Source organism: Myripristis murdjan, chromosome 22 (assembly GCF_902150065.1).
Source record: "Myripristis murdjan chromosome 22, fMyrMur1.1, whole genome shotgun sequence".
In the NCBI taxonomy this organism is placed as follows: Eukaryota; Metazoa; Chordata; class Actinopteri; order Holocentriformes; family Holocentridae; genus Myripristis; species Myripristis murdjan.
The window spans coordinates 24,256,156-24,280,027 of record NC_044001.1 but is presented as its reverse complement, the minus strand read 5'-3'; the positions used below and the strand labels follow the sequence as shown (position 1 = coordinate 24,280,027).

General features: G+C 40.1%; 2 protein-coding genes across 6 annotated transcripts; one reads left to right on the top strand and one right to left on the bottom strand.

The window, feature by feature from the left end:
- Positions 1-594: 594 nt before the first annotated feature.
- On the bottom strand, positions 595-8,233 carry LOC115353943 (G-protein coupled receptor family C group 6 member A-like). 2 transcript variants are annotated; one of them, XM_030044070.1, is made up of 7 exons: positions 8,105-8,233; positions 5,958-6,072; positions 5,537-5,843; positions 4,526-5,335; positions 4,116-4,322; positions 3,912-4,029; positions 595-2,651 (listed from the first exon to the last, which is right to left on the bottom strand). In XM_030044070.1, the coding sequence occupies exons 1-7, from the start codon at positions 8,193-8,195 to the stop codon at positions 1,726-1,728; spliced, it is 2,574 nt and encodes an 857-aa protein (XP_029899930.1). In that variant the 5' UTR covers positions 8,196-8,233; the 3' UTR covers positions 595-1,725. The 2 variants fall into 2 exon arrangements, with proteins under 2 accessions (XP_029899930.1, XP_029899931.1); XM_030044071.1 differs by having other exon boundaries at positions 4,526-5,107.
- matn3b (matrilin 3b) lies at positions 8,231-23,175 on the top strand. 4 transcript variants are annotated; one of them, XR_003927743.1, is made up of 8 exons: positions 8,231-8,562; positions 9,121-9,282; positions 10,295-10,870; positions 12,543-12,662; positions 18,943-19,062; positions 19,815-19,934; positions 20,278-20,394; positions 20,559-21,389. XR_003927743.1 is itself a non-coding variant. In XM_030044072.1 (8 exons), exons 1-8 carry the CDS (start codon positions 8,259-8,261, stop codon positions 21,888-21,890), a joined length of 1,560 nt encoding a protein of 519 aa, XP_029899932.1. In that variant the 5' UTR covers positions 8,231-8,258; the 3' UTR covers positions 21,891-23,175. The 4 variants fall into 4 exon arrangements, 3 of the variants coding, with proteins under 3 accessions (XP_029899932.1, XP_029899934.1, XP_029899933.1); XM_030044072.1 differs by lacking the exons at positions 20,278-20,394; positions 20,559-21,389 and adding exons at positions 21,399-21,500; positions 21,835-23,175; XM_030044074.1 differs by having other exon boundaries at positions 20,288-21,389.
- Positions 23,176-23,872: the final 697 nt, after the last annotated feature.

Genomic DNA, 23,872 nt, shown 5'->3' with positions numbered 1-23,872 from the left:
CAAGCCCATTATGTAATGGATACTTTTGACAGCCACATTGTTTTGCATATGCAAAAGCAAACAGTAGGTACTTTCAACAATGACTCCCTTGTTGAGGATGGACTTCCAATACAAAAGTGGCTTGTTCTATTTTACTGCATTCATACCATTTTGTATGATAATCAAAAGCAATGCACTGCCAATAGTCAGATATTAATTAAAATGATCAAACATAACTCATTCAAAAAAAATTTTCAGTGTGGTTCTGTTTTTAAAGACAAAGACAGGACATTAACACACGCTGACCAGGAGTCACAGTTCATACTACAAAATATCAAATAACAGGTATCTACAACACTGACAATACAGCTAAAAAAAGTTCCTGTTAGTGGAGTTAATTGTGTAGACTACTGTGCAATAATCATAAGACAATCCCAGCTTTGCTTCCATTTTAATAGTCCTTAAACTGGCAGACTGTTTGTGTGACAGTTAGGATATTGAGTACTTGTTATGATAGAGTGACTAATTGATAGAGATGTACTTACAATGACAAAAAAACAAAAACAAAAATGAAGTTGGTAAATTCACATTATGTAAACAATTAAGAAGCTCAGCTGTTTTCTCCTGCTTTTATTTACATTCAGCAATAGTTACTTACAACATCCAAAGTTACAAAACCATTTTAGTACTTTGCAAGGGTAAAGTGCCTAAGCAGATAAAACTGGCACTTGCGAATGGATTCAACAAAACACGCTGAGACTATATCATGATACCAAATTTCAGACATCCAAAGCAATTTAATCAATACGCACTTTAAACAGCATTGATCAATAAAAACATCTCCTCTGCAATATGCCCATTTTTAACAAGCTTGTTCTCAAGACAAATTTTGGGTGTTTGAGTTATTTGATGCACTTTATGAAAACGTATTATGTACAATAAATTACAAACTAACATAGTCATGAAGTATCAATCACATAGAAACATTTCAGTGAAAACAGAAAAAGGCTAAACTACTATTCAAGAAGTAAAATGTGTCACACAACATAAAGCTTGTAAGTGTGGATGCTATGATCAAACGCATAAAAAATATATAAAGTTCCTTAGACTCAACTTGTGAAAGAAATAATGCATAAACAGGAAACCATTTAGGCACTTAAAAACAAACAGTAAAATTTTAAACTCAATCCTAAAAGGCACAGGAAGCCAGTGGAGGGAGGCTGGTACAGGGGTGATGTGCTCTTGCTTACGTGTACCGGTTAGCAAACGAGCAGCAGCGTTCTGGACTAACTGTAAGCGGGAGATGGAGGCCTGACTAACGCCGACATACAAGGCATTACAATAGCCAAGACGGGATGTCATAAAAGCATGCATAACCATTTCAAAAACAGAACGCGATAAAAAGGGTTTGACCTTGGACAGCCTCCTAAGCTGAAAAAAGCTCTTTCCCACCACAGCATTTATCTATTTGTCCATTTTTAGGTCAGAGTCAATTTTCACCCCTAGATTGGTAGCAGTTGGCTTCACAAAAGATTCAGATTCGGTTGTTAATTTTTTTTATCTTTCTTTTGTGATTATGTAGGCCATGAAATGATGTTAAAGATTACAATGCAAGAGAGACACAAGCTTGGGGAGATCATTTCTGATTCATACAGCAAGCTATATGTGCTGCAAAAAGTTGTGGGATAACGGGATGCATGCATACAAAGTCTGCTGACATTGTCCATTGGCCAAGAGAAAAAAGGCCTATGATTTAACTACAGCTATGCCTTTCTGTTCACAATGCTTCCTGATGTACTCAGTGATGGCTTGCTCACTATTAATCTCTTTCCTGAACAACATGATATAACACTTGGGGGCCAAGTGACAACACAGGATGCTGTAGTTAGAAACGAGAACGGCGGCAGCCTCGATAGCCCGTGTGTACTTCCCTACCATACTGATGTAGATCGGGATGAAGACGATCCAAATGACTAAATACAGCAACATACTGATAGTGATGAAACTTGCATTTTTATACAGATCTGGCAGCAGTTTCCCATGGAATGCAAACAGGAAACATGCAAATGCCAAGAGAGCGTTGTAGCCCAACATGACACCAAAGAATTCCTTGGAGCCTTTTTCACATTGCAGCAGGATGGTCTTTGCATGGTACACTTCTTTTGGGATGGGAGGCCGATAGTACAGCCACAGCACACACAGGATCAGCTGGGCACAAAAGATGACGGCAACCACAGCCACAGGGCGATTTAGTCTCTTCAGCCAGGCACTTTTTCTCTGATCAAAGCGGAAGCACACTAGGATTTGGAGAAGGTTGGCCAGAATGCAGGAGATGCAAAGGGTGAACAATATGCCAAAGAGAGGCAGGCCTGCCACGCAGGACGCCGTAGAGGGCTTTGCTGTGAACGTAAATGTGATGCAGAAGCAGGCCAGCAAGGAAAAAAGCTCCAAGAAAGACAGGTAGCCTCCAACCGCCTTCACAATGGGGGTGTTACGATGGACTGCGAACAAAACGGTCACCAAAATGGTAATAACAATGCCCACAATTTCAAAGAAACTCAACACGATAGCAAAAGGATCCCACCACTTAAGGAAGTCAAGAGTTTTATTCAAGCACTTGTCCTTCTCTGGAGATGGATACTCCCAGTTACGGCAAGGCTCACACTTCACACCTATGGGAGTCACACAAAGAAATGCAATTTTAACTACATGGCAACACAGCAACTGTAAAGTGTTTACTTCTCCATAAATGAGGAACTATCAGATCACAGCATTTCATCACTGTAAAATCACACAATCCCTGCAAATGAATGCAATGTGTTCCTGGACATGTGTTGACACTATGGAGATGATTTAAAAGTTAAGCTGAAGGATAAAAAAATTATGGGTTAACAATTTTGATTATGCATGCACAGATTCTGAGTACAGATGCAGATTCCTGTACACATTCACAAATTCAGTACACATTTAGAGATTCTTTGGCACATTTACAAATCTGATGACACACACACAGATTGAGATACAGTTACACAACTCTCCACAAACATTTGCAAATAATTTTGCTGTAATAATATCCTCAAAGGTTTCATTATAAAATTGTGTATATCAATTCTGAATGTGTAATAATAGATAATAATTATTGTTACCTACAAATTTATAAGGCAATATTTCATGTGCAAGCACTTTAACCTCAAAAATGGTATAATCACAGGTCTTTCTTGGGCCAATAATTGAAATAGCAAAAGGACACTGAGGAAAGTTGTAACATTGTCAGTTTGACCACTCAGAAATTAGACAATACTGCACAGACCAACTTCCTTCTTGAGCTTACAGAAATCTTACAGTTCAGCTGCCATTTTCTAGGTCTTGGAAAACACTGAAGCTGGTGGAAGAGTTACTAGAAAACCCCTGCATACATAAGAAATAGATGGAAAGAATGGGAAAGTTTATGAAAAGTTTAAATGTTAAGAAATTTGTAACATCAGAGAAAAGAGACATACTTTTAGTATGTATTTATGCATACAAACACACAAACACAAAGGTTTTAAGTTTTAAGAATGCCGAAATTCTTGACTTTTTTTTAGAGCAGCCATTTCAAGTTAAATTTAAAAATATATATACATATATATTTTTATGTGTTGCATCCAGCCCCAGCTACTGTTACAACAGATAAATAACATAAGCATGTTTCAGAGTTTGAGAGATGCAGCACAAACAACCGCTGATGAAATCAAAAGTGTTATAACCATACACAGTTTACCCTATTCCTTAACCGTATTGATATTATGAGCTGTATTTCTATACTGGCAATCACTTTAGAAGACTAGGTATCCATTTTTCCATATGGTGGATATATGATTTGGAAAACTGTTCAGCTGTTTACAGTTTATGGGCATGGTTGCCTTGTTTTAGATTAGTTAAGTTACACTTACCCTTTCCAGGAGAAAAAGATGTTTCGTGACATGGCACACACTTCTTGCAGCAGCCATTCTCAGGTTTTCTTAACTCATGTCCTAGTGCACAGCTTTTAGAACAGTTCATGGTTGTTTCCTTTATGGACAAATCAAAATCAATATAAGTACTGGTATCTCTAGACTATGTTTGGCAATAATTATGCACTGAAATTTTTACCTCACCGTCACATTGCACATTTTGCTAATGAGATCATCTGGGAGTTTGATTTTTCCAGATGGCCAGTACTCTCCGATGGTTTTAATGTCTACTTTTGATTCAGTCATGTCCCAGTTCACAATGTCATAGCCTATACTGGGGTCACCATTATCATCAAAAAATATATGCGTGGTGTCCACAGTGAAGTTGACTTTCTTGATTTCCTGAAAAAGCTGTGGAGACATACATTACCAAAGTGAAGCGTTGGCAGTTCAGTGTACTACTAGAGCATTCAGTGATATGTGAACAGGTATAATCCATAAGAGTTATATACATCAATGTTAAACATCTCTATTGTGTAGACACAGTGTTTTCAAGTGATGCTTTTGTCCCACTAGGGAAACCAAAAATTATTAGTAAGATGGATATATGTTACCTCCAACGCTGTAAATGTGGCATTCCGTCCACACTTCTCACTGTCACACTTCAGTAATTGTCTGAGACCTTCGGCAATTACTTTGACAGCTACGTAGATATTGTATGATTCATCCTGGTCAATATAATTCACCAAGCACCTTGGGTCTAGACATTGCTTAGACCCATGTTGGCTCTTTGTTAGAGAACAATTATTCTTGCTATTCTTCTCCGAGGAATTGCAGCGTGGATAATAACTCAAATATTGTTCCAAAAATGGATTAGTAGTTCCCTGGAACATTGAAGTGACATAATCTTTAAAACCAGGGACCTCGTTCCTCTTAGAGATGAATCCAAAGACCTGCCCGACCTTATAGATGCCTTTTATCTCTGCAATCCTTGTGGATGTGGACCATGAATCACTTCCGATCCAAATTCTGCTGAGGTTGTTCTGAATAGCAGCTTTCATGATGACATCAACATTGGCTCCCTTGGTAAAGAGGATGATGGCCTCAGCAGTGGAGTTCCTGAGGAGCCCCATCAGTTCTTCCAGTTTGTCATGGGCTTTGGACTCATCGACGGAAAAGTCACCAGGAAGGATCTTCTTGAAGTCAATGCAAATGTCCATTTCAGTGAAGATATCAATAAGTTGTTCACTTCCGTACTTTCCATACTCATCATCACTTCCCACAACAGACACTATTTTCCAGTTGAACTTCTCCACCAGCTTAGCAATGGCTTTCGTCTGATATGTATCGCTAGAAAGTGTTCGCAGAAAAGTGGGGAACTTTCGCTTCTTACTGAGCAGCTCGCTGGTCGATCCATAACTAATCTGTGTTTAGCAAACAAAATCATTTTGTTGAAATGTTGTGATGCCTTGAAAACTTTTGTAATTTCAATTCTGTTCTGTCATAATCTAATTTGCCTCACCTGACCATTTGCTTTTTAGTAATGCACAGGAACACATATCATTTGTAATTCCAACTTCAGGTAAAAGAACAGTATCAATAGGGACAAGATGGATGGAACATACCTGTGCAACTGATGACAGAGTTAATATTCGTGCAACAGCGACGGACACCTCTGAATACCTCTCACCAATCACTACTTTGGCATGTGGCTCAGGTACAGTAGAATTGCTGTCTCCAGGTTGAAAACAGCTATTGAACTTGTCTTTTAATAACCCAAATGTTGCTCTAATGGCAAATGTGACATCTCCACAAGTATCATAGATGTCATATCCAATTGTCAGGTTGGGCAGGACCTTTGGAGTGCGTTGGTTTATTTCTTGGATGGCAAATGTCATCACTTGACTTCGTAGGAACATTTGAACATCATAGCTATAAAGATTGAGAGAATACAGTTGGAACCCCTAGATGTATTCATACTGCTACTAATCTTTATATTTGCCAGTACAACTAATTTTCTACCAATTTCTATCAGGCTGTACTTACCGCATGCAGTGGGCATTCCCAGGCATGGTGGTTCTGTTAGTTTGCAAGTGAACAGGGAAAAGTCCACCAATGATGATGTCCCCTGGAACGTACATATGCAGAGGACCATCCTGCTCTGAACAAGAGCAAAATGGACAAATGATTCTTACAAACAGTAACAACAGCAACATTATAAATGCACAAGAATTAAATACGTGTACGTATTAGTCCTGCTGTGTTTGTCTGTATGAACAGTTCCCAGTGAAGAGCTCATGATACCTCATGATACCTCTGTGATTACGGAAGTCGGTATTTGCATTGTCAGATAGAATCTACATTCTAATGAGCTGTCGGCATTGATGCAAAGCATTTGCGCTTCCTATTCTGAAGTGTCATAACAACACTGGGATAGCATGAGAACAACAGGCTAATTTGAATTGTTCAGTGGAAAAATGCTATGAGGAAATACTCATAGATAGCCTATGTAATTCAATGTCTGTCCTCCTAGTACTCAGGTTTCAGTGAATAAACTGACTCAGATGTAAGAGTTGTCTGTGTTCCATCCACTGCTTGAGTGGAAACATTTTCCCTTAACTGCAAATTATATTTAATGAAATGTATAATCTGTTGTCTTTATTTAACCTATATAGCACTTTTCTGTTCTTGACACCAGAAACATAAGCACATTGAGGTTTAACCTTCACTATAATAAGAGGAAAGCATGCTACATCTAAATATTGGGTCTTTCTAGTCCAGTGTGAGTTATTTGTCTTTGTATAACAGATAATCTATGCTTCCAAATTCACAGTGATCGACAGAAAATTATTCAATCACCTAGACTGCATCAGCTTGATGCAGAGAGTGATATTACCACCTGATACTGGGCAAATTCAGGCCCTGTCATCCCTTAATGCTTATATGTGCCACTAGAGGTCAGCATTGTAAAATTTATCATGCAATTATACAATAAATATTCCATAAATTTGATATATGTATAGTGAGTTCATGGAGTGGATCTTTTGCAGGAGAATAGCAGTCAATAGGATCTGTGTTACTTGCTTCTCACAGTCCATTCCACAGTGTTTAGATATTATCATATGTAATTTGTGAACTAGGGCCTACATGCATTATCATTATTATTATTATTATTATTATTATTGTTATTGTTGTTGTTGTTGTTGTTGTTGTTGTTGTTATTGCTACTGCTGGTACTACTACTACTACTGCTGCTGCTGCTAGTAGTAGTAGTATTTTATTTTACTTTTATTGTTGTTGTTGTTATTGCTATCATTACTTGAAAAGAAATGCAGTTACTTCAAAAAAGGAGCATTTTAGCAATCTTGAACAAATGACTCTGGTGTGGCAGGGTGGCTTGAAAAGACCTCCATGAGTTCAGTCAACCAGAGGAGGGGCCCCATGCTGAAGCGTCACTCAGCAAGATACTGCACAGGTCTACCTATCAGCTCCAGGGGGCGCTATTTTACAGCTGACTTTAACCTCCGACCTCTACTGGGGGACAGGCTAAGAGCAATTTCCCTTTTATAATCAATAAAAAAATAACAGAATCAACAACAACAGTACAAACATTACTACTACTACTCAACAGTAATAATAACAATAATAAAAATCATCATCATGATCATCACCATCATAAAAATAATAATAACAACAGCAGCAGCAGCAGCAACTAAAACAACAAGAAAAACATTTCACCCATCTGAATATAGTCTTTTCGCTTATTCCTAATGAGAGTGCAGACCCTGCTCCAGCATGCATTGGGTGGAGGGCAATATTAATAACAATACGTGGGCCTAGTTTAAGCTCAGTACATATCTATGACCTTTAACCCCCCAATACCCCCTCTCACAGGTTTGGGTATTATCAATTCAGTCTTGGGAAAACGTTGTTTAGACAGGACTGACAATGAACATGCTGTCTGTGTATGAACCCTGGTAATGGCTTATACTTTCTTTGCTTTAACTTGAGGTTTAAGTTGTGTGGGGCTTTCAATCTCATAAATATTTGATTGAAAATTCCAATCAAAGTAAAGCCAATTAGGACAATCAGAGCAATTTGGATTCGCTGCAGTAACAGAATCGGAGTTGTGGACAGGTAAAGTTCTCCAAACCAAATGCTCTTGCTCTGCAACCACATTTCCACACACTGACCTGCCATCTCTTCCTCCAAATATTTCAGGATTGGATGTCTTGTTCCCCACGCCTTGTGGGCCGTGGCCGGGCACATATAAATAGGGTACATTGAACTCCACCATGGGACCCACGGGCACCCGGAGGCGCACGGCGAGCACACTGAGCAGGCAGAATGACTTCATCAGTGTGGGGAGTCTTCCTTTGTGTCGCCGTCCTGGCATCGGGCAGCCAGGGCACTTTGCCACGGTTTGGATCCGCGGACAGCCCTTTAGACCCTCCGCGGGTTTCACCGAGGGTCTATCAGAGCTTCCAAGATGTTAAAACGCTTGAGCAAAGCTTCGTCGAAGTCTCGCCAACCGATGAAACTTTACAGGAGGTGCACCCGGGGGATTACACGCTGCGAGGCTTGCAGCAGAGCGGCCGGCCGGATGTCAGCAACCATCTGACACAAAGCAGAGGGAGAACTGACTCTGGAGGTTGGTTGAAATTATGTGGCTTGTCTGAGGCTGCTTAATGAGAATATAACCCACCTGTTAACCACCTCAGGTGATAAGCAACAACAGCACGGTATCTGTCATGTTGGGTGTGTTTTCAAAGCGTTTGCCATGTTCTGCACACTTGCACAGTTCTGCTGCTGGCTTGCTCCCACATTTTGACATGCAGGCAACTAATCAGTGCATCAGATGGTAATGTTTCAAAGAGAATAATGACAATGCAAGGATCGTCCATTTAAATGCAGCTAGTCTGCATTTAATGAAAAATCTCTCTCTCTCTCTCTCTCTCTCTCTCTCTCTCTCTCTCTCTCTATCAGATCCATGATTAAAACCTATCAGTCAGCAAAAGCATCTATCAGCCTATATATACTCTTTTCTCCTCACTGACTATCATATGGAAAAGTTAATGAGGCCAATAGATGCAATTGGCCTATTTAATGCATGCCAGCTTTGTTGCATCTTGGTTTGCTTGAGACAAATGAAAGCAAGCATCGCCCTGACGCTTTCCCCCTCTCTGCTCTTCCTCCTGTGCTGACAAAGCTCGTGGCACTAACTCTGGATTTTATGGCTATCCATCCTCGCATCACCAGCTTCCAAAGAAAAACCAGCCTCTCTTCCGGCACAAAGCAGTGCCAGCTCCAACCTTCAACCAGCTTGCAAGAGAACTGGGTGGCATTTCTACACTCACCAGAACTGGCACAGGTAGTGAGCCTTGGCCATAATTTTCTCAATCAGGTCCCAAAATACAGATTTGGTCTGGCTATTTCTTGTCCCCCCCCTGGTAAATTGAATAGTCTCAGAGATGACTCAAATGAAAAATCACAACCTCACTAGGTTCATTCAAATATTTATTTACTACAGGTCTATGTGGTTCCGGCTATGATTTTTCTTTCTTACATAATTCAGGGTTTCCTAGTTTCATTGTATTATAACATCAACACATTGGTTTTGACAGGCTGCAAACATTTGGAATAAAATTTTGAAAATGATGAAAGCCTACTGATATAGTAGCTTTGAATCTTGAAGTTTTGAAGTCTTGAGAGACAGCCCTTGATGGCAGAGTCATCTCTAATTTGCTGCAGATATGGACAGTCCTGCTTGGCTTCCTCACTAGTTAACTTTGGGTTTTCTTATTGATTTCAAATTCACAGCATATGCATGCATTCAGTGCATACTGATGTCAAATATATAAGTTAAGCCTTTACCTCATCCTTTACAAAAGTTAAAGGTAATTAAAAAAATAAGAGCTGGTTATCATTCAGTTGTCTTTTTATGGCATGACAGGATATTCAAGTATCATGTTAGGTCAGAATTTGTCACTTTTGATGTTGGAACTTGGATTTCTGGTCTCATAACATCCTATAATACCTGGTACTGCTGCATGTTATCTTTATGCAAAACCTCAGAATCTGCTTCAGCTGCTTTACCTTTCAGTGGATCTCAAAAAAAAAAAAAAAAAAAAAAAAAAAAAAAAAATATATATATATATATATATATATACACACACACACACACACATATGAGAGGAAGTGTGTGTATATGTGTGTGTGTCTGTCTGTGTGTGGGGGCTTGTAGGGGTATATACAAGTGATTAGGCAGGCTATGTCGGGGTTAAGAGAGATTTTTTTTCTTTCCAAATTGATGATTACAGTGTCAAAATATGTTAAAAACTATGTTAAATTATGTTAAACTAACATCCTTTTATTCTTTGCAGCCTCCAGACCAAATTGCAGAAATCGGCCTATCGACCTGGTTTTCATCATAGACAGTTCCCGCAGTGTGCGCCCTGCTGAGTTTGAGAAGGCTAAGGAGTTCCTGCAAGACATGGTGGATAGCTTGGAGATTGGCTCAGATGCCACACGAGTGGGCCTTGTCAATTATGCTAGCACCGTGCAGATTGACTTCTTGCTGAAGACTTACTTTGATAAGCCCTCCCTGAAGCAGGCATTGGCCCGCATTGAGCCCCTCTCTTCAGGCACCATGACTGGCCTGGCCATCAAGACCGCCATGGAGCAAGCTTTCACCGTGGAGTCAGGGGCTCGTCCAAGCTCCATGAGCATCTCCAAAGTGGCCATCATTGTGACGGATGGGAGGCCCCAGGACAAGGTGGAAGAGGTAGCAGCGGCAGCCCGGGCAGCTGGGATTGAGATCTACGCAGTGGGAGTAGACCGAGCTGATATGAAGTCCCTCCGCCTCATGGCCAGCGTCCCACTGGATGACCATGTCTTCTATGTGGAAACCTATGGTGTCATTGAGAAGCTCACTTCCAAATTTAGGGAAACTTTATGTGGTAAGAATGATGAGGGAAGTGCGGATGTTCCCTTAAATGGCGGTGGTTATGGAGTAGGCCTAGATGGTGCAGAGGACGGTAAAGGAATAAATAATGGAAATGACGCTAAAGGAAACAATGGTATGTCAGATCCGTCCTTTTAATTTTAATTCCAGCTGTGATCATATGGGCAGCACCATATAGGGTAATCTCCACTTTAAAGTCAACAGTCCTCTTCTTTAGTCTTGAGAACAAGGGTAAAGGTAACACTGGTGATTTACTGCCACTTGTTTTGTTGGGATATCCAACCCATAAAGCATTCACTAACTGTTGCTGTTAGGGAAATGAGGAGTGACAGAGAGTAGTGTAGTACAGACAGCATCGAGTATATAGATACCAGACACACTTTACTAACCCGTTTAAAGAAGAAGACTCATCTCTGATTGTTGGTTGATTTGCCAACTCAGAAGGCATTCTGCTTGGTTGAATACTTTAAAATGGTTGAAACCTACCATGATGCTGCCTATAATTTCCACTGGAACCGCTCAGCTCGTTGCTCTCTGCCCTGCATTTTGCGCCTTGTGTCGTGCGCCTTGCTTAGTGCCCTGAAGAGGTGACAAGCTGCCAGGGTCCCTCATTTGAACCCCTAGAATCTCTTACTGTGCAAGGCAAAAAATAAATCAGCTTGCACTGAATTTGACAAAAATGGATTTCAGAGGGAAAGCACCGATTAAAGAACTAAACAGTTAGTTAGATATTTCTTAATTACAGTGCTACCTTTCTATATGCTCAGTATGCAAAACTTCCTATTGAGAAGGCTGGCATGTAAAGTTGAAATGAAGTCAATAGAAATGTGATGTTGTAATCAAAATGTGATGTTTTATAAAGGCAATAGCTAGCATACATTTACAAATGAACAAATCACTAAGGATGCGAAGTGTTGCCTCATTTCATTCTAAAGTCTTTTTTGACGCTTTTATGTTGTACATGACTGCTTGCAGGCTGCAGGCATGCGGAATGTTGCTTTATCCTTCATTCAACCACTCAATGTTTGTAAGATATTTGGGTGATACCAAAGTTTTGGAAATGGGAAAAAGGTAGAAAAAAAATTTCAAATTTTGATACCACCCAAACCAATTACAATGGTTACATGTGCTATTCATGCTAACAAGATCTTCTTGTTGTCTCTACCATGCTAATTCAACTGGTTACAGCTGAATTGTGCTGATTGCACCTGAGGAGTGGGTTTAACCAACCACTGTGTTACACTCAGGCCTCGTACACTCCCTCATCCACCACAATCACCCCAACTGGAAAAGTCATGCGAAAAGGATGGACTGTTGCTTCCAGTTGGGTTTTCTCTTGCGTGATCAGAGCTACATGGAATTTTGTGATGGAAAACCAAGATAAGCATTTAAACCTGACCAGTGATTATCTGTAATTAATAACTGGAGGATGGAGAACACAGATACAAAGACATACTTTTTGCATGCCCGCTTTCCTTGATGATATTGCTCATTGTAAATATTAGAATATTGTTTTAATTCTGCATGATAATTAGCATATGGCTAAGTGGAATGAGTAATTTGCGCAATTAATTAATCCATACTTACACCTTACTAATACTCTGTAACACACTAATGAATGTTGTCATTAGGCTAAGCCAATCAGACATGGAAGTGTCTCTTTTCAGGTGTGGATGCATGTGCTCTCGGACATGACTGCCAGCACATTTGCGTCAGCAATGGCAACTCATACACCTGCAAGTGTCGTGTGGGCTATGTTTTGAACGCCGACAAGAAAACATGCTCAAGTAAGCATCTTCATCTTTTGTGTCAATGTCATGGTTCAGTGTCATAGGTTTCAACACAAAACACATTGTGTTTTATCCATGACTGGATGTTTCAAAAGATTGTTTGAGCTTTAAAGCATCCTTGGTGTGATGAAAACAGCTTGTGAGCTTGGAAGAATAATGTTCTATTTGGAGAGAATGCAGTTCTGAGATGGTCTGCATCAAAGTTTTGACACCCATGTTGGCAAATTGTGGTCAACTATATATTTCTAGCTCAACAAGGACTGCACCCCAATGGTACTTTGAATGCACATTATCAAACCCCAAGCTTAAAGAGGACCTCTATAAGGTCAATCTGTTTTGTATTCTCTCTATTAACAATGAGGTAACCCGAGTTTAAATGGGAAAGTGAATGAATATAATTTAACAATCCAGTTGTTCACATCTTACAGAACTGTATGAGGACAACTGGACACCCTGTACCTGATGTACTTTCTTCCTCAATGCCCAACCATAAACAATGACTGCACCTTATTGAGACACTGAAGTTTAAAACTTTTTATATTTAACCGCAAAATGTTCTTTTAGAAAATAATTCCACTCAAATATAAAATAGCATTGAAATATTAGGAATACATATTCAACACATGTGGCATTCCCAATAACTGGCTAACTGGCCAAAGTCTTCTGATTATGTTAGATAGGCAGGTTTTCAGCTTCCATAACAAGCCAAGTGTCCAGAAAACATGCTCATGTAAGAGGCTGGATCTTTTCAACTGAAAGGTCATAATGTTACCTGCTTCACTTAAATTTGAAAACCGATTTCTTGTATTTTAAATCATCACAGTAATTTTGGAGTTTACAAAAAACAGGTCCAAAAGTTCTGTGTCAGTAGCATCTCAGTAACTCATATTTGCAGAATTCTGTCAGCTCTTGTAGATCTTGTAGGGCTCTGTGTCTGTGGCTCTGTGGCTCTGAGCACGCGGCTGTAGTTTCTATCAGTTGTAAGGAGTCCGGTGGCCAATCAAAGGCGTTGTACACCAAGATCTAATTGACTGTTGTGTTTAAAGGAATTCAGTTAGATGTGCCAGCGATCTCTTTTCAGATTCAGATATGTGTTCCCAAGGACACGACTGCCAGCATATTTGCGTCAGCAGTGGTGACTCGTACATTTGCACATGTCGAGAGGGATATATGTTGAATGCAGACCAGAAAACATGTTCATGTAAGCAACTTGATCTTTCCCCGTAGTTTTGTTTTTGTGTCTTAGTGCAGTGTCTCAGGTTTCCACAAAACCAACATTATTTAATGTGCTGGATTCAATGTTGGAGAACTGAAAGCACACTTATAGTTTGGGGGTTTACTAAAAACTGGAGCTGGTGTGGAACTTTGAACTGTGGACATGCTTCATATCAGATCTTGTAAGCAGGACACATTGAGATACTGAGATTGATGTGGGAAGTGGTATGTAGCACATGGCTACACAGTAGTTTCACTATGTTGTTAAATTAACAATTGCCATTCAGAGGCTGTACAACAGTTTAAGATCTTCTTGACTGTTGTGTTTAAAGAAATTCAGTTCGACCTGCCAGTATCTCTTTTCAGATTCAGATATGTGTTCCCAAGGACACGACTGCCAGCACATTTGTGTCACCAGTGGTGACTCGTACATCTGCATATGTCAAGAGGGATATGTATTGAATGCAGACCAGAAAACTTGCTCACGTAAGCAACTTGATCTTTCTAATAGCTTTGTTGTCTATGTCTTGGTGCAGTGTCTCAGGTTTCCCTCACAAAAATTGTTATTTTAGGTGCTTGACTAAATTTTGCAAAACCCATTCATCTGATCTTTAAAGCACCCATACATGTTTTATTTTGGGTTGGTCGGTACAAAGCTCAGCTTGAATGTGCAGGGAACATGGGAGACTGGAACAGATGCAGAAAGAGGCATAGAGCACATGGCCATGGCACCCATGACTTCTAAAAGGATTGGTGGCCTTCTAGGGCCTCCATAACAAGCTCCTTGATTGATGTCCGTATACCAAGTCACTTAAATGTGGGAGCGTCTCTTTTCAGATTCAGATATGTGTTCCCAAGGACACGACTGCCAGCACATTTGTGTCACCAGTGGTGACTCGTACATCTGCAAATGTCGAGAGGGATATGTTTTGAATACAGACCAGAAAACATGTTCACGTAAACACTGGGATCTTTCCAGTAGCTTTGGTATGTACGTCTTGTCTTTGGTATCTCAGGTTTTTCATCTTTTTAGGTGCTTGGCTTACTGTTGCAAAGCCCATTCTTCTGAGCTTCAAAGCCCTCTGCAGCATTTGCATTTCCCCCAAACAGCTCCAAAATATATATGTTCACAACAAGAGCTGTTACGGCACAATTTATGGTGGTCAAACGTCGTATCAGCTAGTGTTGGTAATGTTTTAGCGTGTACTGCATTATGTAGGGCAATCAGTACTAAGCTCAGATTAAATGAACAGGAAAAATGGGAGACTGCAACAGATGCCAATCAAGCCATGTCTGTGACTGATGTCCGTAAACCAAATCAGTTACATGTGGGAGTGTCTCCTTTCAGATTCAGATATGTGTTCCCAGGGACACGACTGCCAGCACATTTGTGTCACCAGTGGTGACTCGTACATCTGCAAATGTCGAGAAGGATATGTGTTGAATGCAGACCAGAAAACGTGCTCACGTAAGCATCTTGATCTTTCCAACAGCTGTGGTGCGAATGTCTTGTCTTTGGTGTCTCAGGTTTTTCACAAAAAAACAAACAAACATTTTTTAGGTGCTTGGCTCAAGCTGTGTTATCTTTGATGTCTCTGGACTATGTTAGTTAGATGCAAGAGTGATGTGTTTTCAGATTCGAATACATGTGCTGAGGGACACGACTGCCAGCACATTTGTGTCACAAGTCGTGACTCTTACATCTGCAAATGTCGAGAAGGATATGTGTTGAATGCAGACCAGAAAACATGCTCACGTAAGCAACTGTATTTTTCCAATAGCTTTGTTGTCTTTGTCTTGGTGCAATGTCTCAGGTTTCCCTCAAAAACACACACCAGACAATGTGCTTGATTAAATGTTGGAAAACCCATTATTTTAAAATTCAAAGCACCCTTCAAGGATTTGGGTTTGCCCCAGTAGCTCCAAAACCTTTGTCTGGATATCAAGACAGCTCCTATGAGTATAATTTTGGGTGTTCTTAACAATTTAGGGTCATCAGTTCAAAGCTTGTACAAGCTATGATGACTAATCAAAGCCTTCAAGAAGCCAAGGGCTCTTTGAAGTATGTCCACAGAGTAAGTCATTTAGTTATAGGAGTGTTTCTTTTCAGACAGATTAATGTGCTGAGGGACATGACTGCCAGCACATTTGTGTCAGCAGTGATGACTCGTACATCTGCAAGTGCCGGGATGGATACGTATTGAATGCAGACCAGAAAACATGCTGATATAAGAAGCCGGGTCTTTTCAATTGATTTGGTGACCATGTCTTAGTGCAGAGTCTTTGGTTTAACACTAATGGTCGGCCCCAGTGGCACTGAACTCCATACATGGTCATGCAAATTCTGTCAGTTCTTGCAGCTAAAGTGGGTTACTCTGTATCAGCCAGTTGAGGAGCTTAGCTTGAATCATCAGGAGGCATTGGACTGATGTGGAAGGGGGATGGAGCTCTTGGCTATAGTTCCTATTAATTGTAAAAAGAACCATGGCCAATCAGAGGCTTCACAACAAGCCAAGGTCTTGTCGACTGGTGTGTATGTAGATAGACGTGAATATCTCTTTTCAGATATGCTTTTGGATACATGTGCCCATGGACATGACTGCCAGCACATTTGTGTCAAAAATGGTGACTCGCACATCTGCAAATGTCGAGAGGGATATGTGTTGAATGCAGACCAGAAAACATGTTCACGTAAGCAACTGTATCTTTCCAACAGCTTTGGTGCGTATGTCTTGTCTTTGATGTCTCAGGTTTTTCACAAAAAACATCTTGTTAGGTGCTTGGCTTAATGTTGCAAAGCCCATTCTTCTGAGACTTTAAGCACCCCAACAGCATTGGGATTTCCCAAAATATCTCCACAAGATCTATGTTGACTGCAAGAGCTGGTTCAACTCTATTTATTGTGGTCGAACATCATATCAGCTCTTGTTGGTAATATTTTGGTTTGAAAATGGAAAAATGGGTGACTGCAACAGATGCCAAACAAGCTGTGTAGTCTTTGATGTCTCTGGACTATGTTAGTTAGATGTGAAAGTGTCTGTTTTCAGATTCAAATACATGTGCTGAGGGACATGACTGCCAGCACGTTTGTGTCACCAGTGGTGACTCTTACATCTGCAAATGTCGAGAAGGATATGTGTTGAATGCAGACCAGAAAACATGCTCACGTAAGCAACTGTATTTTTCCAATAGATTTGTTGTCTATGTCTTGGTGCAATGTTTCAGGTTTCCCACAAAAACACACACCGGATAATGTGCTTGATTAAATATTGAAAACCCATTCCTTTGAAATTTAAAGCACCCTTCAAGGATTTGGGTTTGCCACAAGCAGCTCCAAAAACCTTTGTCTGGATATTAAGACAGCCCCTCTGAGTATTATTTTTTGGTTCCTCTTAACAATTTAGGGTCATCAGCACAAAGCTCAGCTTGAATGAGCAGGAAACATGGGAAAATGAGGCAGGTGTAGGAGAGCACATAGTCGTAGCATTCATGAATTGTTAAAGCTATGATTAACCATCAAAGGTTTCAAGAAGCCTAGGGCTCTTTGACTGATGTGCATAGAGTAAGTCATTTAGTTACAGGAGTGTCTCTTTTCAGATTCGAATACATGTGCTCAGGGACACGATTGCCAGCACATTTGTATCACCAGTGGTGACTCGTACATCTGCATATGTCAAGAGGGATATGTATTGAATGCAGACCAGAAAACATGCTCACGTAAGCAACAGGATCTTTCCCAATAGCTTTGTTGTCTACAGCTTGGTGCAGTGTCTCAGGTTTCCCCCAGAAAGAACATTATTTTAGGTGCTAGACTAAATGTTGCAGAAGATATTTTTTCTGCACTTTAAAGCACCTTTAAAGCACCTCTACAGGATTAGGGTTTGCCAGAAACAGATCACATCTGGACAAGAGCTAGTGTAGCAATACTACATTGTATTATAGACACAAAGAAACATGTTGGGCTGTTCTAGAAAGTTTAAGACCGACAATACTTAGCTCACGTTCAGTGAACAAGGAACATGGGAGACCAGGACAGATGCAGAAAGAGGCATTGAACACAAGGCAATGACATCCATGAACTATTAAAGGAATGATGGCCTTCCAATGCCTCCATTACAAGCCAAGGGCTCGTTGACTATACCAAAACCGTTACATTTGGCAGTGTCTCTTTTCAGATTCAGATATGTGTTCCCAAGGACACGAGTGCCAGCACATTTGTGTCACCAGTGGTGACTCGTACATCTGCAAATGTCGAGATGGATATGTGTTGAATGCAGACCAGAAAACATGTTCACGTAAGAAACTGGATCTTCTGAACTGATTTCATGTTTAAACTAATATCTCTGGTTTCTAACAGCTCCAAAAGATCAGTCTTGACAACAAGAGCTGGAATGGCTCTATGCACTGTAGTTGTACTTAATATCAGCTATTGTTGGTAATATTTTGTCTTGATCTGCATTGTGTAAGGCTGTGGAGTCTTTGACTGATGTCTGTAGACTATGTCAGTTAGATGTGAGAATGTGTCTTTTCAGATTCAGATACATGTGCTCAGGGACACGACTGCCAGCACATTTGTGTCAGCAGTGGTGACTCTTACATCTGCAAGTGTCAAATCGGATATGTGTTGAATGCAGACCAAAAAACATGCTCACGTAAGAACCTGGTTCTTTTAAACTGATTTCATATTTCAACTAATATCTCTGGATTCTAACAAAACCTTTTTTTCAAAACTGTTTTGGAACTTCAAAGCAAGCAAGCAGGGTTGATGCTGGCTGAAAACAGCTCCCAATGCTCCGTATGAGCTTGTGGGGCACTTTTGGTGTAGCTCTTATGACTAATGTCTTGTGTTTTTCTTAAATATTTTGGGCAGTCAGTACAAAGTTTAGTGTGAATTAGCAGGAGATATGGAAGACTGGGATTGGTGACTGTCGAGAAGCATGATGCAAATGGCTATGGGATCCATTTCTCATAGAAGGAACTGTGACCAAGTCTCCACAGCAAGCTATGAGACTATTGACTGATATCATTGGACTGTTTCAGACATGTAAGTGTCTCTTTGCAGGTTCGGATAGATGTGCCCAGGGACACAACTGCCAGCATATTTGTGTCAACAGTGGAGACTCATACATCTGCAAGTGTCAAGTAGGATATATATTAAACATGGACCAGAAAACATGCTCACGTAAGAACCTCAGTTCTTTCCAATATATTGTGTATGCTTTGGTGAAGTCTCTCAAAATTCATACAAATTATAAAAAAAAGAATGATGGCCAATTTAAAGCAACTACAGGGAGTTTTAACTGGTTATGAAACAGTCTCAATTTAATACTGAAGCCTCTATCTGACCTACATAAGCAAACGATCAGCAAAAAGATTCTCTGTTTCTATATAATGCGTGTCACCAGGTTGGTGTCACCACAACATCAGACGAAATGATTTACATCAGAGTGGAAGAGTCCATTGGATCTGACTCCAAGGCTGTGCATTAAGTATAGATATAAGCTAATTTAACATTAATGTAGTTAGTAAACCTGTGGGTTAGCCTCATTAACATATTGACATATCTTGGTTGTAGCTCCGCAGCCCCACAGCAACTCGATGTCTCATCCTCCCTGCCTTTGCCATCACTTCCTGCAGCCATGTTTGGCTGCTCTGCCCACCGTCCAGACCAAGCTGTTGCCCTACCAGCTGGTCAGCTGACGCTGCACTGACCTCAGACCTAGCCCCAACCCAAAAATGTACTTTTTTCCCCCTGCTTCCTCGCTTGCATGAAATATGAGTGCCGGAAACACTACCACTTTTCTCCACAGGGGCCGCCAAAATCAACACAAAATTGATCCATGTAGTTCCATGTAGTTGCTTTAAGGCCATCCAGGGCTATTTGACTGACATCAGTAGACTAAGTCAGTTAGATGTGGAAGTGTCTCTTTTCAGGTTCGGATACATGTCCCCAGGACCACGACTGCCAGCACATTTGCGTGAACAATGGCGACTCGTATACCTGCAAGTGTCGAGAGGGATATGTGTTGAACGCAGACCAGAAAACATGCTCACGTAAGAATCTAAGACAATCTATTGGAACTTGTCAATAAATTGTCTATATACATATTTAATAAAGTCTTCAAGTGTAGCAGCCATTACATCATTGTGTGGAGAGCTTCAGACCAACCTTACAGTTTTGCTTGTTGTCAGTACCACACAAAAACTTCCTTTCAGACAGCAGGAACTATGAGGCAGATTAGTTTGTGGCTAATGTTTTGCTGCACTATAAGTATTAGTGTAGTGCAGTCACCACTGAGGTCAGCCTGACTGAAACGATGTGGCAGATTGGTACTTACTTACACAGAGGCATGGCACACATGGCCATGACTTTTCAAAGGAACTATGACCAATCAAGTTCTTGACAGCTGGATAGGGGCTCCTTCAGTGGTCTTTGCTAATGCTACTTGAAGAAGATGTGGACAGTGTGCTGGACTAGTCCCAAACCGTCTCAGACTATGCAAGAAGACCTAAGGTGAGATGCTAATTTTCCATGCAAATGTAGCCTACTGTTTTTTTATTAATGCCCCAGTTCAGATTACTTGTGTGTGCTATAGCTTTCTCAGCCTCTGAAAAGGCTATATGTTATGGATATATTTATTACCAGTCCTTTTATGTCTTTGTTTTGGCTTTCTCCAGGTAGGGAGGTGTCTGCTCTGAGGAAACCAAGACCGCAGAGTCCAGCTTTGTGTTGCTCCTACGGGTCCAACTTTAAGCTATATGAGTTTACAGCACACAAAAGTGTGTTGTGCCAAGTTAACAAACAAGCTCACAATGGCATTTGAAGTTGTGATGTGATCTTACGTAGACGTTTGGTGCAAGTAAAACCCTCAACAGAGCATGCGATCCATGCCTGAAAATGGACTTGGTTTGCTTTTTGTACATTTTGGAGCGTTCAGTGCAGTATACTGGATTATCAGTGATTTGATGTTGTACTGTGTGATTGTAAATATCAACAAAATAATTTTCTCAATATTTAACGCTTGTAGCTGCTGACATCCCTCAGTGATTGAGCCTTCCTAATTTTTGATGAACTAGTTGAAAAGCAAAATCAAGATTGTGCCTAATTACGTCTGTTACATATCTTAATTGATGTACATTACATGTACATTTATAATAACACACTAATTACTCATCTCAAATGGGATAAGCCCCAAACAGTTTGGTAAGTTTATATGAGATGGTGGTGGGATGAAGCGGTGGGCCACAAGCCTTACCTACACCTGGGTACCATTTTTAAATACTAAAAACTCAGATTTTTAAAGTCCCAACATACAGTACATAATAAATTAAATGTATTACAACAACTTACTTATATATGACTTTATCTCTCTTTATCTTCAGACAAATGTAATGGTTGGCTAGGTCCATGGGTCCACATAAAACACCCCAGGCCAGATGCAGTTTTAAAATAAAGCCATACTAAAGATTGCAAAAGAGCGAACTTTTTACCATGACCTTTTCTCAATATGCTTTCAGAGGAAATGCGAGGTGAAATAACCGAAGACGCATGCATGTGTGAAGCTCAGGTTGCCTTCCAGAGGAAAGTTCAGACAGTCATGCAAGAGCTGACCAGAAAACATATCCTTTTGTCTGTGATACTGACTTGAAGATGATGTATGTATGATGATGTATATTTATGTATGTGGAATCTTGAATGAGTTACTGTTTTTATGTGAATGGTAGCCTACAAATACACAACTCTTCACAGAAATGCAACCCATGATTTTGATCCATAGGTACATTTTTGGGTTCTAAAAAAATAGCTTATACATATTCTTGTTTACATTTTCTGCCTGTTGCATAGCAAAGGTGTGCTTTCATAGATGCCTGCTCATCATGTCCCCATCAATGTTTCGCCGCTAATTACCAGAAAATTACTCGCCTAATGTAATTTCCTTGACTCTCTGTCCACTTGATGAAATTTCGGACAAAATGAACCTGATGGAAGGCCAGCAGCAGTATGTCTAAAGAAGGAGAAACACCCGGAGTGTCATGTTCAGGACGTTCTGAGTTAACTTTCAGCTGTGGGTCCGTTCAGTATCCACATTATCATGACCAGCGACAGTCATTTGTAACCTTCAAAATATCTATAATGTCTCAGAAAAAAGCAAACAAACAAAAAAGTTATTTAGTAGTTGTATGTTGGTTTTGTTGTAAATTATAAGACTGGATTATTATCACATTCATGATATTATATATGTGATCGCTGTTTACAGTAATGAAGCACGACTGGTATGGCAGAGTTAATGTGTGGCTGTAGCAAAGTAAAAAAATCCTTCTTGTGTAATACATTGTGTAAAGATACGTAACATCAAGATAATTAGAGAATATACTGTAGAGTAGATAGAGGTACAAACTTTTACTGTAACAAATGTACTAAAAGGCTAATTTATACTTTGATAATAAACATTCAAATGAGTTTTGATGGAAGGAGTGTTGCAGCTCATCCTCTGTATGGCTTCTCTGTGCTGAGAGCAGCTCGTTTCTTGCCAGAGCAGGAACCTATCCAGAGCTGTAAAACGACTAACCTCTTATGCAACAAGATAATTGTTGTTACCTCTTTAATTACGGCCTTTTTGCCCAGAGAAAAGGCCAAATTAAAACTTGATCCACTTGGCTGGTGGCGGGGTTACATCACAACAGTGAATGGCTGCGATTCATTTCTGTGAGAGCTGAAACGTTTCGACAAATGTATTGCACAAGATTGTATTTGTGTTTCTGTTGTTCCTGCTGACGGAATGATTTTACACTGCAGCATAATCATGCAACATGGGATGTGGAAGGGGGTGCTTTGGGGAGGGAGAGGGGAAATGATTCAGGGAGTTCAAGAATGGATTAATGGCTCCAATAAATTGTCCAGTTGGTGTAGTTTCTCTTGGGCCCCAAAGTCTCAGCAGTCTTGGACATGACAGCAGTTGTTTAGTGCAGCACTGATATATTTCAAACCCACCGAGTTTGTGTGACCAGTCTGTTGACATAATATTCCAATTTGATATCCTTAACATAAGAAATGCTTGTACTGTACTTTTTTTTCTTCTTCTTTTTGCTGTCAACTTGTAATTTCTGCCACAATGCGTGCAAGGCAAACTAAACAGCTTAAGGCAAAATTTTTGGTGCAGTGCTCTTTTCGTGTACAATGACTGTAATCTGTGTACAGCGTGTATTGGTGCACTTGTGAGGAAAACATATCTATAAAGCTGTATATTAGGAGTACCTTGACACAAGGACATTAAAGTATTGTGAAACACTGGAATGGTTACATCTCCTGTGTGATTTTTTTTTAACCACTCTCCACACAGCTGAATTGGACAAGTTCTTCCTGGTGGCTCAGTGGAGGCATACATGGCCTGACGATTTGTTAGAGGTAAAAAGGAAAGAAAAAGATCCAACTGATTTGGAAGGGATATTCAGCCCACAGTTTACACAGGTCAGTCATAAGAATGGCAACCAGGGAGGTCAGGTGAAATTACTGTGGGATCAGCACATGAAGGGGTGAAAGAGAATGAGAGGGTGGATGAGATGGAAAAAAAGATCAGTAAAGCAGAGGTTAAATGTAATCTGGAAAAAAAAAAGATCAAATCAAATGTAGGTGGGTCAGAGAGGAGAAAGGGAGACAAATTCTAATTCAAAGAGGGTCAAAGTTAGTACGGTTGGTAGTGGGAAGAGTTTTTTTATTTATTTATTTTTTTAATACGATATGATGGATAGGCAGGGATTGGGTGGAAAACATGGATAAGGATGTTATAGTAGGACTAGGCCGTACTCCAACTTCCTCGTTCGACGTCACGCAGTTTATGTTTTGTACACAAACAGGAGACGGTTGTTCTTCAAGTAGCCAACGGTGAGAAATATTGTATTGGGTAGAGATAAAAAGTACTTTTTTAACTTTATGTTGTAAATATTACATATATCATTACCTGTTAAGTGTATGAAATTAAATAACATAACAA

Bases quoted from the DNA above. Each gene is read 5' to 3' on its own strand.
- LOC115353943 (XM_030044070.1), bottom strand. From the start codon at position 8,195: ATGTACCCTATTTATATGTGCCCGGCCACGGCCCACAAGGCGTGGGGA. The intron at 5,844-5,957 runs GTAAGTACAGCC...CAATCTTTATAG, and splicing joins GGGAATGCCCACTGCATGCG to CTATGATGTTCAAATGTTCC. The intron at 2,652-3,911 runs GTAAGTGTAACT...TGACTCCCATAG, and splicing joins ATCTTTTTCTCCTGGAAAGG to GTGTGAAGTGTGAGCCTTGC.
- matn3b (XM_030044072.1), top strand. From the start codon at position 8,259: ATGACTTCATCAGTGTGGGGAGTCTTCCTTTGTGTCGCCGTCCTGGCA. The intron at 10,871-12,542 runs GTAAGAATGATG...GTCTCTTTTCAG, and splicing joins ATTTAGGGAAACTTTATGTG to GTGTGGATGCATGTGCTCTC. The intron at 19,935-21,398 runs GTAAGAATCTAA...ATATGCTTTCAG, and splicing joins AGACCAGAAAACATGCTCAC to AGGAAATGCGAGGTGAAATA.